This window comes from Varroa destructor, unplaced genomic scaffold (assembly GCF_002443255.2).
Source record: "Varroa destructor unplaced genomic scaffold, Vdes_3.0 BEIS01000001.1, whole genome shotgun sequence".
In the NCBI taxonomy this organism is placed as follows: Eukaryota; Metazoa; Arthropoda; class Arachnida; order Mesostigmata; family Varroidae; genus Varroa; species Varroa destructor.
This window is the reverse complement of record NW_019211454.1, coordinates 68,959,072-68,978,203: the sequence shown is the minus strand read 5'-3', so window position 1 is coordinate 68,978,203 and position 19,132 is coordinate 68,959,072. Positions and strand designations below refer to the sequence as shown.

Sequence of the window (19,132 nt, the reverse complement as noted above, 5' to 3'; positions counted from 1 at the left end):
TTATACATAGGAAAAATACCTGATCTATGTGCACTCATTGTGGAACGCGCACGAATTTGTGTGTTCGGAGGTGTCTACACAGGCGCGAATGGTAGGGAGAAATCAGTAGTTCCGCAGGAAATTGAGGTACGACGTGTGATTGATGTTTATATTAGAAAAGTGGGCATTGTATTCGATGTAGGCACATGTGAGTGCCTGTGTTCCGCTGTCAGATGTTTTAGCGGAATTTAATAATTGCTTGTAACGCACTTTACTAGTATTGTGAGTTTTGCTAGTTCCATGTAACGTCGTAATCTTTATGCGCAAGATAAAAGCAACTGCTTTATTGATAACATTCGGCGATGCGTAAACGCGTCTCCGTTAACCCAGCCCATTCAGACCAGCTATTGTCTACGTACATAGTTTTCCCTGTCTGACCCGCCCCCCGCCCCCCGTTCATGCGCTGACGTCGTGTATTACAATGAAGGAAAACAGTTATTTTGATATATTCATAGAGTCAAGTGCCGCTGACAACATTGAGCCTCGTTTTTGAGCTGTGGTATGCTTCGTCTCGATGCTAGCAAGAAGCTAAGATGCATCGATTTGCGCTCTTTTTCGATATAGCTAGAAAAAGAAGGGGAAGAGGACGGAAGCGAAAGAAAGGGAGAGGAGAACGCGCGGAGCGGTCGCCGTTTTGCGCTGGAAAGGCCGCAGTGTCCCTCGTATATGAGTCCTGATCAGGTTTGCGGCGCGCTCAGCCTGGAGATTTCATCTCTTATAGGATCTTATAGGAAGGCGGCGAATGAGCTAGGGCTGGTACAAACAGTACAGTAATACGATCAAAAGGGGCCGACCTCGTCTAATAAATTGATGTTTCGACGTCGCTTCCGCTTTCCCATCAATTCAGTCTTTCGCCACTCCCGTCTTCGGAAAAAGCTACGTGCTGGCTTTTGCTAATAACTTCGTTGCTTTTGAAAAAGGACTGAATAGGGCCCCCTGCTCAACAGATGAGCACAACGTTGGTGTTGAGAGTAAAGAGACGTCAACTTGGCCGTAATAAAAATCTGATTCATCCAGTAAATGTTTTTCGGGAACATCGGATAACATGTCAGGTAATTTACCCGCTAGCAAATTTTGGAGAAAAATCGAAACTGCCACACCTTTTGCTAAACGCAACAAATGTACGCATTGCTTTCAATGAAACAAAATGGATCGATGGACGAAAACATGCGTCATAAATAACAAAAAAAAAATAATTTGAATTACCACAGGTTCCGTTGGTAAACAAGATACGGTTTACTCTCCTTTTTTATCAAAGGGATATTGACGTTTTCCATAGTGAGCAAGATTACTTTGTGAACGAGCGAGCCAGCCTCTAGGACTCGGCCCCTTGCAAATCTATTATGGCGTGTTTGGTTTACACAGCTTTGTTGAATCACGCACATTGGAAAGACCACTTGACGCTAAAATCGAATCTTTGAAGGTCCTTACCCTGGACAACGCTTTTATTTGACTTGTGTCAGGAATAATTCAAAAGGACCCAACGCTCTACAATAGATTACCTTTCCAGCTTAACTGAAACATGTATACTTTTGAACAGTTAGATATTTCCGCTAATACATAGTGTCTTACCTTTGTATTTTAAATTTCTGTGCAGCTATTTCAAAATGGCGGTTATTACAGAGACCGCATTGCAAACACAGAATGAACCTTTGGCCTATATGCATAGATACACCGCCGTTCATTCTCGAAACAAAAGACAGGCCTAGTTCAAGTAAACAAATAGCATGACGGAACGGTGAGATGTGAAATTTGTTGTGGAGAACGAGGCGTAGCGGGAGGGAAAATAATGCAGGACTAACTTATGCTAATATTTTGGCGTGAAATCGCGTAAAAAAAAATGTATGGAATTTTAAATTAGACGAACTTGGTAAATCGCACCTTGCGGGCAATAACGGCGCGTGGAAGGAAATATCGAAAACATAATTTTTGTTGCCATTTAAAATTTCCGCAGATATCCGTTCATTTGCCTCGAAATCTGCGGTCTCATGGGTCGCCCGAGGTAATATGATGTTAACACTTCTTCGGCGCGAACATTAGGATGTAGGCCTAATAGTTGGACCTTACCTAAGTATAGCTAGGCCAATCGATACCGGACCGACGGACCCAGCAGTATATGCCCCGACCCTTTCTTTCTCAGTTCACTCCACAAGCTATACACCGCATGAAGTCGTCTGCTTCGTACCACAGCCACAGTGCCTTTCAGCCAGCCGTTGTATTAATAGAGCTCGCCACACTTAGTACTCATACGAACACGCACACGGATGTAAACGCCAGACACGCGCGTGAGTTACCCACCTAGTTTCCCACCGAACTGCCTCTTTTGGCCTAATCAGAAGCAGCGTGCTGAACACAAGTCATTTCTTGTCATGCCTGCACAGTAAGCGTCGTAAACCGTGCCTCCAAATAATAGCTGATGACGATACTGCGACCGATATGACCATGGGCTGCCTGACCTAGAATCGGCGCTTGAAATTTATCGAGGTACAACATCAGAGCGCTTGCTGTAGCTTACGCTACGTATATATATCCTCTAGTGGGTGACAAAAACCCACGGGTCGGTTATTTAATTGATATTTGTCAGTCGTGGCAGTTTGAATTGACTGTCTGCTCATGGGTTTGGTCGTTCTTAATCTTCAAGTATTACTACTTACTCTACTAAAAAAAAACGGAAACGCAATTATGGCCAATTTCTTAGAGTCACGCTCAATTCTAAATAATAGATTTCGCAAAAAATACTATACGAAAATTTTAATATATTTTACAGTACGCGCTTCGTAGCAGCTGCGTTGAGTCCTTGAGCTTAAGTGAAATTTTTTGTGCATTGTGAGGAAGGCTTCTTTTGTGTGAGTAGGCTCATTTCTGAAGCAAACAGAGAAATACGTTCGGATCGGCTGTTGCAACAGTTATTCTTTGTCATCGTCCGATAAAAGTCTCAGAAGTTGCCTGCTTGTAATTTGCTTTTTCGCATTGATTAGATGGGCTTCGTGTTGGGCTCAAGCTGTCAGGGTGCAGTGGCCGTAATTAGTTGCAATTAAGGACGGTTATTAGGTGGGGTCTGGCAGCACGATCACAACCCGACAGATCTGGCTGATTTAGATAAAGTGTCACGTCGGCTAACAAATCGTCACCGTTCATATGTGTCGTCCCTATATCCAATAGATTAACTGTTATCATGCATATTTTTTACTATCTATGTTTTCCGAATATTTCTTTGATAATAATTTTAGATTTCTTTTTAGCCAAACATCACGGTCGGCAACAGTGGTCATGTACCACTTTTGTCGCCCGATTAATCTTTAATTATGTATCTAGTAGCCGATCAAGGACTGGTTCAATAATTTGATGTTAGTACGTATATGCTTTGTTTCGCCCACGGGTTGCTCAGCCTATGAGTTTCATACAACGGTGAAATATAAGGGTAATTACCCACATTTTCCGTCTACATACGCGGCCACGCGTAGACCACGCATAGAGAATGGTTCTATGCTATACTTCCGGCGATGGTTCTGCTCTATTGGCATCGCTTCAACGTTTATCAAAATTGCGCAAATTCAAAGAACTGACTAGAGGTCCCGTAAGGCTGTATTTTATTATATGTTTCGCGTTTATTATATGTTATTATTACGGTTATATTATAGGCTACAGGCTATAGCTCACAAAGGAACTTGTTTCGTAGTCTAGTAACACACAATCGCAACTGTATGTTTGTCTCGTAAGTACCGGAATAGAGCTTGTCAGCCTATAACTTTCTAACGTCTTTTTGCGTAGTAGGTTGGCATCAGTGAGTGCATCGTATGAGTTTATGCGAGTTCCATCGTGACGCTTCATGTCTGTTGCGAAGTAGACGCGTATACATATATAAGGACAGTGATCTGATAGGCACTTGTTTTGACAGTACTATGATGGTAGGCGAAGCATACAAATCACCGCGGTAGTCATTATCGTGGTCGCACTACCGCAAGATGTTGGACCAATTCAATATGGACCAATCAGCTAACACAATTTACCGCGGACAGACACTTAGTTTGCTTGGCAGTCTCGAATTTTCGCCTGATGTCAAATGGGACATCTTGCATAACATATATAGTTGTCTCCCTCAAAGATGGTAGAACAGAGATGCTGATTTGGATCATATTCTATCAGTAATAGAAGATGGCCTAATCTTATCTTTACCTTTTTTCGTTAACATCGAAGGTCGTCTATACTAGACACTAGCAAAATGCTGTTTTATCTGCATGAATGATTCATTTATACGGCGGATTTATATAGCATTAGCAGTAGAGATATAGCGGATAAGACGGTCACTGATTTATTGAAATAATATTAATTCTCACGACAGTTGCTAGTTTATAGTATATATATATATATATATATATATATATAGTAATTATGAGTGCGCCACGATCTTTACTTGCGAACTACCTCATGCCAGCGGTAGCCGTTACCGATCCGACATCGATTCGTTGCTAACTACCGCGCTGAGTACGAAATAATTCAATGGATTTCGATCGGAATCCATCGAGCGGAATGATCGCACAAGGCTAGGTTGCCGGAGAGGCTAGAAAATGTCAAAAAAAAGTAAAACTTACATTATCTTACAATTTCGTAAGCAGTCAATATCCTTATGTTCAAATTCACAGATACCGTAATCATTGCAAATGCATGCATCTCTCTCAGAACTTTGGTAGAGACTGTAGTTTTGTGCCCTAAGTCTTCGTTGTCATCCTGCTCAAGTTATGTCTTAGCACCCGCGCAGCCACGACTGATATCGAAAACTGTCGATTTCGCTTTAACTTAATTAGGAACACCATGAAGAGTTGTGCTTTTTTTTTTTATCAAGTTCAGCCTAGAGCTTCCGCCCAGCCCTGAAAGCATTGCTTACCGTATCGCTAACAGCTGATTCAATACGTAATTGTTATTTTAAACTTAATTAGTGACGCCTCTATTTCGTCGCACGTCGCGCGGGTAAAAACAGGAAAGCTTTATAATGGTATTTACAGCATCGTTTTACTGCGTTTGAACAAACTTACGTGTTCGAGGGTCGCTTTCGAGACGGCTGTATGTACTTAGGCGAAAAATAAGTATAGACTATAGCGCCGATTATAATCTTCGAAAGAAAACTACATAAAACACTATGATCATAAATACAAGTGTGCAGTGCGGCACTCTTTAGCGATTCTACAATGTGTGTTTCATTACTTCACGAGCCTATTTGTTGTCTGACTAGGTAGATCTGTCCTAGGTATTTGTTGTCTGACTGAATAACGAAGAGTTTTCTTTATTGGCGTTATGGTTGCGAAATCCGATAAGTAATACTGCAGAGATTCACGGCAGAGATTCTGTGCTGAGCACCCTTAGCTCGTATGAAGATATAGTGAAACTACAGTGATTTAATCTGCCCTTCGGTCCTTGCGGTATGCTTGCTTCCTTTTTTCCTTGTGCGAACGCTGTTCGAGCCGGACGAGGCATTCCGTTACGGCCTCTTACGCAGCTAGATATTCATCACACAACGAAAGCGTCTGGCTTTGAACCCGCGCCCACCTAGTTTTAGCTGCCACGCCAAGTCGGGCACGCGAGCATCGACGTGCCTCGGCTGACAAAGTTCGATGTTTCTACTGCTACAGTTAATTTAGCTTTTTTTTTTTCTCTCTTTCCTACATTTTTCTTTTCTCCTCTCTTGTGGAAAAGACAGAGAACAGCTACCGAAGGAGTGCTGTACACTCCGCCTACCGCTCTCTGGGCGGCCATGTTGGGTTTAGCAGCTGATGCTGTATCAATGACGAACAGAAATGGCGCGCGTTATAGATTTCACCAAAATGAAATTGCGTGTGTGCGCATTTTCGTTCTATTTATATGCGTCGTGTTGTGGCACGTATTACGTTTGTGTTTGAGATTCGTTGTCGTGGGATCTTTAGACGCACTGTGCAATTGTGTACGTGTCCATCGCGAAGTAAAAAACTTGTGAAATTTAGCTTGCTTAGTAACGAGGTGCGAATTTTTCCAACATGTTTCGGTATGATATATGCATGATGTCCAACATAATCATGCTGAGCACTAAGCAGACAACGGGTAGACTATCGATAAGTAAGTGCTCGTTTTTGCTTTTTGGATCTTATTAAAACGTCGTACTATAATGCATACTCGAAGCCATGTTTAAAATGATGCCACATTTTTACCGGTTGACAACTGCTGTCTACGGTAGTTAAGAATCATTCAAGTCCGTAGAATAGGTTGTATTACTTTTTATGGCTGGCAGTTTACAAGGGTAGCGATTACGCGGGTTCGATAACACCGTTGCGAAGGCGGTCTGCAGAGCAAGGAATCCGAACAGCATATCGAAAAAGATATTGAAGACGAGCTATTTGCACTAGATTAAGTTTTTATATTTTCGTTTGGCTTCCCTAATATACAAGCAGAAATCTCTTTACTTTTTTACTTAATTACTGAGACTGGGTATAACGGAATCGATGGACGTATATGTAAATAGTGTTGCTGGTGTGCTAAATGCAGTCATAGCGAATGGCGGGGAGGAGGGGGCGGGGGGGCATCACCTTGGTTCAAACGCGGCGCGTTACACGAAGCCCCTAGAAACAGTTTAGGTATATAGCTGTATGATATATCGCCATGTTGTCTTCGACTTGCATTATATTTATAAATCGGCGGAAACTTCGTTCCAGGTATCACGACCGAGGGTGTAATCGATAACTCGTGAGGACGAGTATAACACCTCAGTAGCGCCCAACTGCGTGCAGTTCGAGGCTGGCGAACGTCTTGTAACTTAAACTTATATTGCGCTACGAAATCGCAAATTGCTACGAATTTTTCTCGACTGGTTTCAACGTATGAGTTGAAACCCGAAACAATTCGCGGCGCCATGTCAATAATGCGGCGTCGGCCTCGTGGGAGCGTCGTGTGGAAGTTAGGGGGCGCAGCTGCTTTTTCATGGTTGCTGCTTACGTTGTTTGCGTCCACGCGAAAAGATCTTATTCAAGATGACAACTCTGTCTTTCAGCCACCTCAACCGGCGCTTATGCAACACAATCTACGGGCTGACAGCGAGGTAAGCCTGCACCGATTCCCTTAGTACGACATGTATTCGTGTGCCTATAAATGAAGTCCAGCAGGTCTATGTTGAATTAGCCAAAATTCCCAGGCTTAAATTTAACGTACTGGCGAGTGGATGCGAAATTCATATAATATTTAGGCCAACAATATTTTATCTTTCTGTTACAACAATATTTCCATGTTATATTGAGCTGCGCAACCTATAGAGTGGTAAGCGTATCTAAAAGCTTCTTTGCTATATCTTACTATAACCCTGCACTTTGGTTTAACGTACATAATTCATATATGATAATAAGATCTTTGTTGCCATGCAAGAGTGTGAAATAAATAAGTAAAGTGATGCGTAATTGCCATTAATTCCGTCATATTCATATAGATTTTTCATCAATAGGATTTTCTTATTTATGGCACAAAATTGAAAACCGTTTCTTCCTTTACAGTTACGTCGATTTTTTTTAATTATCCTCTCAATGAACAATATATCCCGGAAACTTATCGCTTGAGTATGTTGGTATACTGCTCTATCGGGATATGGTAGGTGAATAGGGACTACGCTAATAAACTAGATTCAGTTTTTGTACTGGTATGCGCACCTCAGTCGTTACCCGCTAAGCAACCAGCTAGACTGGCAGCCCCATGCTTTCCTAGTTGCTTAGCGTTTCCATCCGGGCTCACAACGGGTGATATCTTTCTTCACGCGCGTATTTTCCACATCGCTGCATTCCCCCTACGGCTGCTTAGTGGCTTTAGGTTGCCCACAGCAACTTCAGCCTGCGACGGCCGCCTTTAAGCCCTCCCCCACCCACAACCGCCGCCTTCACTTCTACCACAACGGTAGGATGCGGTTACTTCGTCAGGGACCCATAGCTTCGGCCTTGAAGGCAGGTCGACCGACCGAATAACCGGAAAAGCCTTCGGGGAAATTCCCTTAACGTGACGGCATGGAACGCAAACAGCTTAAAGAGGTCTGATAGCTAGAAGTCAGTAAGCGGTTTCTGGTTCGAGCTCCCCAAAGACCAATTCTGCCATTCTTGGTATACCATCTATTCTTCTCTTTCCCAAGGGAACGCGTTAGAAAAAGGGACGACACCATACGAACGACGTACTTTTCGAGTCGCTTCGAATTTTCTCTATGATCTATGTCTTTTTAGAAATAAAACTATAATTGCGGCAACATTAATCAAACGTGGCTTTAACGTGTAGATACTTTTTTGTTGGCTCGGCTAGCTTTAACGTTGTATTTTATATAAGTGATATCGAAAGATACAGAACAACAGAGTAGGTTTACATTTATTTGCTCACATAAGCCTTCTTCGTCCCATGAGCTGTTAGGCACTAAAAAATGAAGTGTTCAAAATAAAGCAGATGAACTTGAATACGAGCAGCGGTAGCACGAATTTTATACAGCTATACAGTGTTGCATGATAAGGGACTTAGCAAGAATATTGACTTACTGTTACAGATGAATGGTGCTAGTACGAGCGCTGGTCCCATCGTTCCTGCAGTGAACGTCGCCCCCGACGTTTTACCTCCTTTGGCACGTCGTCGTATGCGGAAACAAGGGGATCCTGAGGAGCCGCGTACGACAAAGATAAACGCTGACCAGGAAGAGGGTCAAGGGGTGATAAAGTTTCCAGTCGATCCTAAAGCACCAGGTGAAGGTGGAGTCGCTGTACAGATGCCTGCGAACTTAAGCGGGGAAGCCAAACGGAGATACGACAATGGCTGGCAGAATAACGCCTTTAATCAGTTTGCATCCGATATGATCTCCCTGCACAGAAGTCTGCCTGACATGCGTCAAGAAGGGTAAGCACTTAGAATATCCCCACTGTGCCAACTTCCGCAACCACGGCACTTTTCTTTCTTAAAAAAAATCGTTGAAAACTCAAATCACACTGGTGCTCTACTGATGCTATGTTTACTATTGTCGCTTGCACTCTGTAGCGCTTATTTTTGGTTTATAGTAATTTCATGGCAGCGATAGATAGAGCAATTATTGACTATGAAGAAAATTGTTCTACCTGAACAGTGAGAATGACTTGTGAGAGTCTAAGCGGTAGACCTTTGCTGTGGCAAAAGGAACGGAATCTGTAGTACTACTGCAAATATGCAGAGTGCACGATGTTGCACGTATCCTGAAGATACGCATAATGAAGAACGAAAATATAAGATCAAGAAAATAGAATACATAGCCGAGAAGGAGAACAACTCATAGCCGAGAAGGAGAACAACTATTGAGGTTTCAAAATGCTTCAGTCGACACAAAAATATTGATTTCCAACCCAGGTCTTGCAAGCTGGGTATGCGAACAGCATTTGAAAATATAGAATGGCGAGCGCTGCGGCGTACTAGAAGCTCGTGGTCGTCTAAATCATAAACAACGGTTCGTGCATTTGCACTGCAGTGTCTTCCTAGCGGCAATAAATGGCGCCAAGATATATTATATCTCTCATAAACGATACGCGCTTCTCAAGTCTGCTTCTGTCCCTAGTCGTGTTCTCATATGTATGCTAATTTTATGGATAGCTGCCTCTTTTTCGTCACGTCGCCGCTCTCTCAGCCCGTATGTGAAATGGGTCCGTCCGTGCTGCTTGCTTCGTTGCATCTGGCTGAGCTCCCCTTCCGTCATCGCACTTACCTTGCCTCTCTCTTCCCCGACCCCCCGTTCTTCCCGTCGGTAGAGGTTCATGCAGAAAGTGAGGCTTCCCAGTTCCCACTTGGCATGGCGTCGCCTCAAGGTTCGTTCTTTCAGCCAGATCCGAGAGAGATAACTGCGCAGCCGCTTTGCCATCCGAGTCGCGCCTGGGTCCCCTCCTTCCCCATCGCTGAACCACTGCGACATCCACCGGCCGCTGAGGCAGCCTCGTGTAATATGTGTCAAACGTTTCTGAGGGGTCCAACCGGTACACTAACGCCGTCGCCACCACTACCTAGGCACTCCTGCTGCTGTTCAGGTATATCCTGCGCATTGTATCCTGCCTCACAAGGGAGAGGAGTGCAGATAGGTTTGCTCATTCTCAGTTTTAAGTGAGCCTAACTGTCAATGCCTACTCTACCTCTAGGATCGTACCTCTCGTACTACTGCTATTGTACGAGGTAACAGTTTTAGAAATGGCGTGCGAAGGAAGGATTGCAGATGAATGGCCTAGTTGGCATTCGTTAACCGTCTGCTTACTTAAAGCCAGAAAAAGAAACGCTAACTGACGTACATGGCCTGGCTGCACCTGCTATGGCGGACTGTATAGGCATTGCAGGGGAGCTGCGGTAGCTGTTGCCGCAATGCCTTACATCCATACGCCAAACGTAGCTCAACCGAACAGGAAAGCCGGCGAAAAGCTAGCGTTAGTAATACTGCTAATATGGGAACAGAATACGCTTCGATGCGCCCGAGACTATTAGGAACAGCAACGGCGTTTATTACGATTAGAGGAGACAAATTGCTGTTTGTTATGCATTATACATAGCATGTCGCGCTCGAAGCGAGGAAAGGGGGCAAGACCTATTACTTTTAGGCGATGCGATACACTGTAATCGGCATTCTACAGCCTTACGAACTGGTGGGAACAGTCAGTAAAGAGCCTTAACGATGCCGCTGGATGAATGTTGCCAATGTTTGACGAAGCTGACTGAAGCTTTTTATGCGATTGCTGTCTTAGCCGAGAAACTTCACTTATCTCGGCAATTTTATTGCTGACTTGCAGATGCCGTTCACAGAGCTTTCAGAAAGATTTGCCAGTGACAGCGGTAATCATTTGCTTCCACAATGAAGCATGGAGCGTACTATTGAGAACTGTTCATTCAGTAATTGGCCGATCACCTAAGCACTTACTCAAGGAGATCATACTTGTTGACGATTTCTCGGACATGCCCCACCTCAAGGTAAGTTATAATAGATAACTATTATACGGAAGATATCGTAATATCAGAGGTAAAGTACACTAAACAAAGACAGCAAATTTCTACGAGGGTCTTCAAAGCCAGCAATATTATGAGATGTTAGATCAGCATAAACTTCCCTATCTAGCCCGAAAAACCTTTAACCATTTGGGAGCTATTATCAGTTCTTAGTGACTAAACTTTGTTCAGATGTCAAGCAGTAGATCGAGTGAATCTCAGTTGAAAATTGCCTTTACGTAGATCAATACTGGATAAAGTTCCTCATAAACAAATGCATTTATGTTGGTCATATTCTAGGATCAGTTAAAAAGATACGCAGACGAGCTGGGTATTGTAAAGATTATTCGGGCCACTAAGCGGGAGGGCCTGATTCGAGCCAGGTTACTCGGGGCGAAGGCTGCAACGGCTCCAGTTCTTACGTTCCTCGACTCGCATTGCGAGTGCACGCAAGGTAAGAATGAGATGCTCAAAACCGGCGCACTGACGTTCATTACGTGCTGCTGCTATGTATCGATTACGGTAATCTGCCAGTAGGGAAACTGGGCTTTGCTTAACACCTGTTGAAAAGGATTTCCAACAAGCTATTACATTAGTACTTAACCAAGGTTCCGCAGTGAGAAAAATTGCTCTGCTCCCATCGAAGACTTTTTAAGAATAGCTTACATGGGTACGTCAGGTCCTAAGTCATTGAGTGTTCGACCATATTTTTAATGAAACTTTTTTCCAACACTTTCCAGTGAGACGTTATAGTAGAAAAGAAATATGAGTCACGAAGCCATGTGTGATGTAAGACTCTGCGAAAGGTCGAACAACTCAAACACTGTTTGAAAAGAATAATTGTTTTTTTTTTTTGTTCTATTTAGAGAGTTAAATCATAGATGACACATGCCTCAGATTTTAGTTTTTAATTCATTCGAAAAAAAAAATGCTCATCACAGGCTGGCTAGAGCCTCTTTTGGACCAGATCGCTGAGAATCTGATAAAAGTGGCGATTTTTGAAAGTGACGGTATGGATGATTCGGGTTTTATCGTTCCACATAATTCGGCTGTTACCTGGAACCTGTAGTTCGCCCGGATAACAATATCACATGGGCAAAGCGGCGGATTGGAATCTCGCCCAAAAAAAACTGTCAAGGTGTAAAACATGTTGAAACTAGTAGGCGAAACCATCTATTTATGCTAGTGGGTCGGCCCGTAGAAATGTCTACAGCATCGTTGTTACGTGAAAGCGGTGCGCTGCGATAAACAGCTAGTCTGATGATTTCCAAAGATGCATATCCTATGTATGTCAGCTAGCAATCGGAAATCCGCTATTGAATTTACAGATCACTCACGCTTAACTCGAAGCATATTAGATGGATACGAACACATTCTATTCAACTACATGGCGTTTGTTGCAAACACCCCCTGAAAGTTGATGGCTTCCAAAGGAGTAAATGACAAAGGGAAAGAAACTAAGTTCCCGATTATGGACGGCGAGGGTTGATGTTCTTCGAAAATATATGTTTCGCTAAACCTGTAACCTGTAAACCTGTAAAAGGACTGAAGATCTAAAATAATGTGAACATGAAACATGAACTCATACGCGTTCATGGACGAGTGGCTTTGCCGGAAGCAAATATTGCTTACCTGTTGAAGATGTACTACAAAAGAGTTGATGTCCTTTCGGATTACAGGATGGCTTGAGCCGTTACTGCAACGAGTTGCTGAAGATGAAACTAATGTGGTATGTCCTGTTATCGACGTTATCAATGATAAAACATTCGAGTATCACCATCGGCCGGGCTTATCGGTGATCAATGTCGGCGGCTTTGATTGGAATCTACAGTTTGACTGGCATGCGGTCCCGCAGAGGTATGTTCATAATGAAAAGTAATGAGCAACTTTCGAGCAGTCTATAAGTAGGATATAAAAACTAGTTAGAACTGCCAATGTAGGCCTTCGAAAGCAGATTCAAGATCTCGCATTGTTGGAGTAACGGGAAAGAAAGTAATGAATAAGCGCGTTCGTTTTCTTTGGATATGTGCAGTAAATACTACTTCTAAGCATATGAGCAGTAAATTGTTTTGAGACGCTTGGGAGCGGTTTGCTGTTAGTAATAATAATATGACGTTATTTAACCGCTGCCCGTGCACTTAATTAGGACTGAAATGCACGTATTCTTGTTAATTCATGCTGGCTGGCAAAGAAACAATTACTAACCAGTCATGGCGCTTCAGCGGCTTCACGGATACAATGACATTGCAATTAGAAAAGCAATTTAGTAATTCTTGAGTGAGTGAAAAAAGTAGCGTAACTTAGAGATTTTGACCCGCTTCTATTTACTATAAAATAAACAGATTACAGTGAAAAAAAGTTGACTTTTTGTCACTGCAATCTGTGCGAGCCAGACAAAGGTCGGAGGAAACAACCGTAAAGAGGGAGATTAAACAGTAGCGGTCTCATTGGTCTTGTGTGTTTTTTCCATATGTTGCCTACTATGATCGTCCTGGCCAGGGTAAAGGATCAGTTAAAGAATAATTGGTCTCCAGTGCCTAGCCCAACAATGGCTGGCGGACTCTTCACTATTTCGAAAGCTTATTTCGAAAAACTTGGTCTTTATGATAGCGGATTTGACATCTGGGGTGGAGAAAATCTCGAGCTATCATTTAAGGTAAATACAAACAACTTATTGGCAATCACATTTATTCGTAGTTACTAGTTATTGTTAATAATGCTAGCTTAAGTAGGTAATTGTTGCACCTTGCACCAAATATGGAAAGCCGTCATTTATACCCAAATGACTGAAGGGAACTAAAACCTGTATTAAGCCTCATTTTTACGTTCGTGTTTGCAGTATAACAGTTTGTTTCGTTTGTAATGACACACCGCCGCGCCGTTGGACGATGTACAGCACAATCTTTTTCAAACTATTTGACGATGTGCTTAACTTGTTACCTACCTATTAATGTCACTGCTGATCCAGAAAGAGCAATAGTCAAAGCATAGAACATTCGCACCGCATAAAGGTCAATAAAAGTATACGCACCAATAAAGTTCTTATTAAATATTATGCTGGGTGTAGAACGCCGTCCTTCTGTTACTGTTACTGCCTCACTTAGCACTTGATGTTTTATTTTTTGTGCTTGTGCTTCTGCTAGACGTGGATGTGCGGGGGACGTCTAGAAATCGTTCCGTGCTCGCACGTGGGCCACGTTTTTCGCAAAAGGTCCCCGTACAAATGGCGGAAGGGTGTAAATGTTCTTAAGAAGAACTCAATACGTCTAGCCAAAGTTTGGATGGACGACTATGCTAAATATTACTTCGACAGAATAGGACCCGACCTGGTAAGATATAATTAGTACTAGATTATTTGTCTTATTATTTTTCATTATCGAAGTCAGCGACAACAGATAACCTGTTGTCGTTTGAAAAATCGCAAAGCTTATGAAATTAAATTTATTATACTTCGCGAAGGGACGACCATTTCCTAGCGTACGCCTATGAGAAGTTTGTAGCATCTCCAGTCTATATAATATGCTATTTATATGCGCGTAAAATCGTGCTTATGGCTTATATAGCCATTCTATATATACGCTGAGCTTTTGGCCTTCACTATTACAATTATTATTAAAATTTAATTGTTGTTAATAGAAAATCATACGGCATTTCAGAGTGACTATGGTGATATTTCGGAACGCATTGAACTGCGTAAGCATCTGAACTGTAAATCTTTCGAATGGTATGTAAAAAACATCTACCCTGAGCTATTTATTCCGGGAGAAGCGGCGGCTACGGGCGAGATCCGAAACCTCGCATTCGGTTCAGAATGGTGCATGGATAGGTTAGTGTATACCTTGTTACTATCTCATTATTTTTTTCTTTTGTAAAAACGTAAGAATCGCTTGTTTGTGAAGGTCGGATGAGTGAAATCTTAGATGAAGTGGTAGAGACAGTCTTAGGTTCGTTAGAGGCTAAAGCAACAAACTGGTCGCAAATAATAATAGTCGAAAGCTGCGATTTGTTTTGTCTTATTACAGCAAGGGGGCTGTTGATAAGGTTGTTTCTGTATACCGCTGTCACGGTCAGGGAGGAAACCAGTACTGGCTATTTTCGAAAACCGGTGAAGTACGTCGAGACGATCTTTGCCTTGACTACGCAGGAGGCGATGTTACCCTTTATCCTTGTCATGGGTCAAAAGGCAATCAATATTGGAGATATGATATAAATGTAAGTGTATTTTTATACAAATAAAAAAAAAGTGATCATTCCATAAAGTAAAAAAAAATTAGCAAAATGCTCAGATGTAAGCGTGACATAGCATGGATGCTGGCATCACCGGCGTTCGTTATATTGGATTACCAACTTTCCCGCGAAGTTTTCCGCTCAAGGTTTCCGTTTTTAAATGTGTTCTATAGAATTAATGCGACTTAGAGAGAGAGAGAGAGAGAGAGAGAGAGAGAGAGAGAGAGAGAGAGAGAGCAGAGTAATGTTGTCGCACATAATAGGGCACTATGATTACGAGAACTAAAAAATGTGTCTCCGCTGTAAAAATGTCAGATATGAATAATGGGTCGTAATTGCTTACCGTTCAAAAATAACTAAATTCCCGTCGCCGGAGCAGGAGAACATTTCTGACTAAATTAAAGCTCTAGATTCAATTTTAAATGGGTATACACAAGGGGATACATAACCTTACTAGTTATTACGAAATTTGAAGCAAATTTCTAAACACTTTTTCTGCAATGTTTTAATTAAATCATTAGGACAAAACTCTGAAGCACGGCAGTAGTCAAAAGTGTTTGGCTATCAACGAGATGAAGACAGGCCTCTCTATGGAAACCTGCAACCCGTCTGTCGACCGGCAATCATGGAAATTCGCGAACTTCAACATTTCTAAACTCGAAGATTCGTAAAGGACTAAAATGTCTCTAGCTACATCGTTCTCGATCCTTGAGACACCCAGGACGTTTCAGAGTCTGTATGCGGAGTCCGTTGCCTTTTAAGGACATTGTCCACCGTTTAGCAGCTCATCCGTTGCAACGAAGGCTGGAACGAAAGGACATAGGCTGCGAACTTTTGTAGCCAAACTGAGTCAACGAAATTGGCCTCAAGTCGAACCGTCGGTTGCATCAGCACAGAAATAGCCTGTTCTTGCTGTGTATATATATATATATATATATACAGTAGGCAAAATACATCACTATTATGAACGATAACGCCCATACATCGGCAGTGCAATGGTCGAAGGTGCTAGCACCAGGAAACCACCGAGTTGTTTGTTGACATTGTTGTGATACCATCATTTTTAGTGAAAAAAGCTAAGAGCTAGCGGCGTTTTGACTAGCAGTTTCACCAGTACTAGTATATATATATATCGAGAGAGAGAGAGAGAGAGAGAGAGAGAGAGAGAGAGAGAGAGAGGGGTGCAAAGTGAAAAACGGATGTGTTAGGTAGCACATAATTGAACCTTTCAGTGGCTTTCTACGCGTGACGTGCTAATGAATGTAGAGAAGTATAGTAATATAATGTCAAGTTCAAAAGAAACTGATTGAGTGGTTATCTTGAATGAACAACAAAGTTTAGTCTGTTTCTATTTAACTTAACCTTATCACTATTTTATTATTCTATACGGTGCATTCAGAGATCTGCGAGCTGAAGACGAAGGTTCGAAGACGAAGATGTGTTCTAATCCAGTCACATAGAGGGTTTATGAAAATCAAAGGCCACTTTTATGTATGGCAAAGTAAGTTCAATTGCTTGTCGATTTTTACATCACTAATTGATAAAATGTAATTTGATCTAATACGTTTAAGTAGAACTTGCGGCCTCTGTGAAATGCCAAGTTGTCAGAGAAGCAAGTTACTAATGTCGTGATAGGAATAGGAAGCTCCAAAGACACTAACTCACAGTGGAACGCAGAGTTAGAAACACGCCATCTTTTGATTTGTGTGAATGACGGGTGACTGAAGTGACAGTGACAGTGACCGTGGGACGGGAACTGTGAATAAACGAATATAAAGCTTGAGTTTTAAACGTAGCAGAGGGTAAACAAAATATTCCAGTCAAATTAGAGTGACAGAAACGGACGAATCATTTTGTCGTCATCGAAAAACATCATAATATAACAGCACGAAAATCGACGTATTTCCGTAATGCTATGTGAAATATGGACGTAGTTAAAATTTAGGATGATCCGATTTTTCCGTTGGCGTTGAGCGAGATGTAATGTAGTGCATCGGATGGAAATGTGTACAATGCCTTTGTATTGAGATGAAGTCGTCGGCTCCACGTAGTCACGGAACGTTCTTTGAAATCATGTGCCTTATGAAGAAAGAGGAAATACATTGTTTTTAGAAATGGAAAAGAGAAATAAATTATTTGGATGACCCCTATTACTGTTTGTGCGCTCTTAACTTAATTATGAATTGAAAAAAGCTAGGCGCAATTTTCACGCGAGATTCCCTTTCTGATTCCTGCAAACTTCGTTTTTGGTTTTTAAGAATAAGAACTTTAGACTTGTAACTGGGCCACGGAGCAGCTTTGGCTCCTAGGACCGAACACTTTTACCTTGCTTACCCCGAATTTACCTGAGTCCCGTCTAACACAGGTGAGGGCGCAGTACGACGGTTCACCAGAGCACCGTAGAAGATTGGCTTACAGATAAAGGGTGTAAGGCCAGTATGTCGAATGATGAAGTGATTTCGCCATACGGCTCATTTGGAGCCAGTGGTAATTATTAGCATGTGTGTTCGGTGCCACTGCTGCTAAAAGGCGGAAGCTTTGTCGTTCATGCATGTGACTGGACGCGAGGCTAACAAAGGGTGCAATATGAATTATAGTAGCTCCGTTGTATGGCCTTACTCACGAAATAGATACGTTTCTGCGCCCTTGTGATACTGTTTCCTCATACTATCGTCTTACAGAATTTTTTATCAGTATTTTACAGCTTCTTTTTACAGCAAACTCTATATTCTGTGGTGTATAGGCTTTGTTCTTCACTCGGCATTATAGCCGACCCAATTAATTTAGGCTCTGCGTATTTTCCATTCTGTTAGTTGGATCAGCATAACGCTGCGTTGTCCTTTCATTCAACCGTTCTAAGGACCAGATTATTTGAGAGACGTCACGATATAGTGATATACGGATCGTGTGATACGAATACGCTGTACCAATATATTTTATTTCAAAACAACTAAAATACGATGGATTAGCCCACACGGTACTGACTGATACTGTGAACATTGACAAGTAACTTCGATATATTTAGCTTTCGCCGACATCACTAACCAAAATGTCGTGTCCTAGGGGCTTTGGTTGTTACGCTAATTATATGTAGGTATCCATGCCTATGCAGTGGCTCTACCACCTTGTTATTATTCCTACGTATTTATATACCTTTTTTATGGTAATTACATTCATGGTATTGAATACCCTTATTAGATTTTTCAAATGTCTACGTTCAATACAAAATGTTATCAAAAGGCGTAACGCCTGTTATGTAAATGCGGTACAAAATAAAATCGAAACTTTAAGATACACTTATGGCACTTGCCATTAGGCAGTACTACAAACGTCTAGCGTTCAACACGTTCTCAGGCGTAAACCCAAACCCATTACCTCACGTATCTGTAAGCTTAATCGGCAAGCACATTACCACAACGAGTACGGCGACATGTGCGTGCGTGAGTTGTGCCAGTTGAATTGTGTTGGGTTTATATAGGCTCTAAACAAAACAGCTATCACAACTAGGATGTTGGTAGCTAGGCTTTCTTTGATTTCACTTTTGCTAATATTCAGTTAAAAAAAAAACAGAAGCTTTGAGGTCTGGAAGTGGACATAGGTCAACATCTTTCAATCAAATTTCTGACCGATGTGAGTCGTTTAATAACAACCCAGTCGTGCTATTATACATAGGCAGCTGCAATTAAAATAAGGGTAAATAAGTGCATAGATACGTATTAGGCAATGTTACTTAGGTCCAAATCGAAACTATATAATTCAGTCAGGATACAAACCGTATTGAAGCCAAGTATTCATAAACAATCGACTTGGTCCATGATGTGTCGGGTTAAATTTACCTTAGTTTCGCCTTCTCACATACATAAGTACCAGCTATTTGAAAGGCCACCAAATTTTCATTTTCGTT

General features: G+C 42.0%; 1 protein-coding gene across 6 annotated transcripts in view; it reads left to right on the top strand.

Moving 5' to 3' along the window:
- The window catches only part of LOC111248565 (putative polypeptide N-acetylgalactosaminyltransferase 9), a 71,724-nt gene extending 54,346 nt beyond the window's left edge, over positions 1-17,378 (top strand). For 2 of the 6 annotated variants that reach the window (XM_022801082.2, XM_022801109.2), the window contains exons 2-11: positions 6,720-7,102; positions 8,570-8,913; positions 10,809-10,986; positions 11,302-11,455; positions 12,681-12,858; positions 13,501-13,657; positions 14,145-14,330; positions 14,658-14,827; positions 15,024-15,213; positions 15,750-17,378. In XM_022801082.2, the coding sequence (XP_022656817.1) occupies positions 6,917-7,102; positions 8,570-8,913; positions 10,809-10,986; positions 11,302-11,455; positions 12,681-12,858; positions 13,501-13,657; positions 14,145-14,330; positions 14,658-14,827; positions 15,024-15,213; positions 15,750-15,899 (1,893 nt within the window). In that variant the 5' untranslated portion in view covers positions 6,720-6,916 and the 3' untranslated portion in view covers positions 15,900-17,378. Of the gene's footprint in view, positions 1-5,438; positions 5,457-5,789; positions 6,127-6,719; positions 7,103-8,569; positions 8,914-10,808; positions 10,987-11,301; positions 11,456-12,680; positions 12,859-13,500; positions 13,658-14,144; positions 14,331-14,657; positions 14,828-15,023; positions 15,214-15,749 lie in introns of those variants that run through there. The other 4 variants (XM_022801092.2, XM_086987921.1, XM_022801098.2 and 1 more) reach the window with 4 other exon arrangements.
- The last annotated feature ends 1,754 nt before the right edge of the window (positions 17,379-19,132 follow it).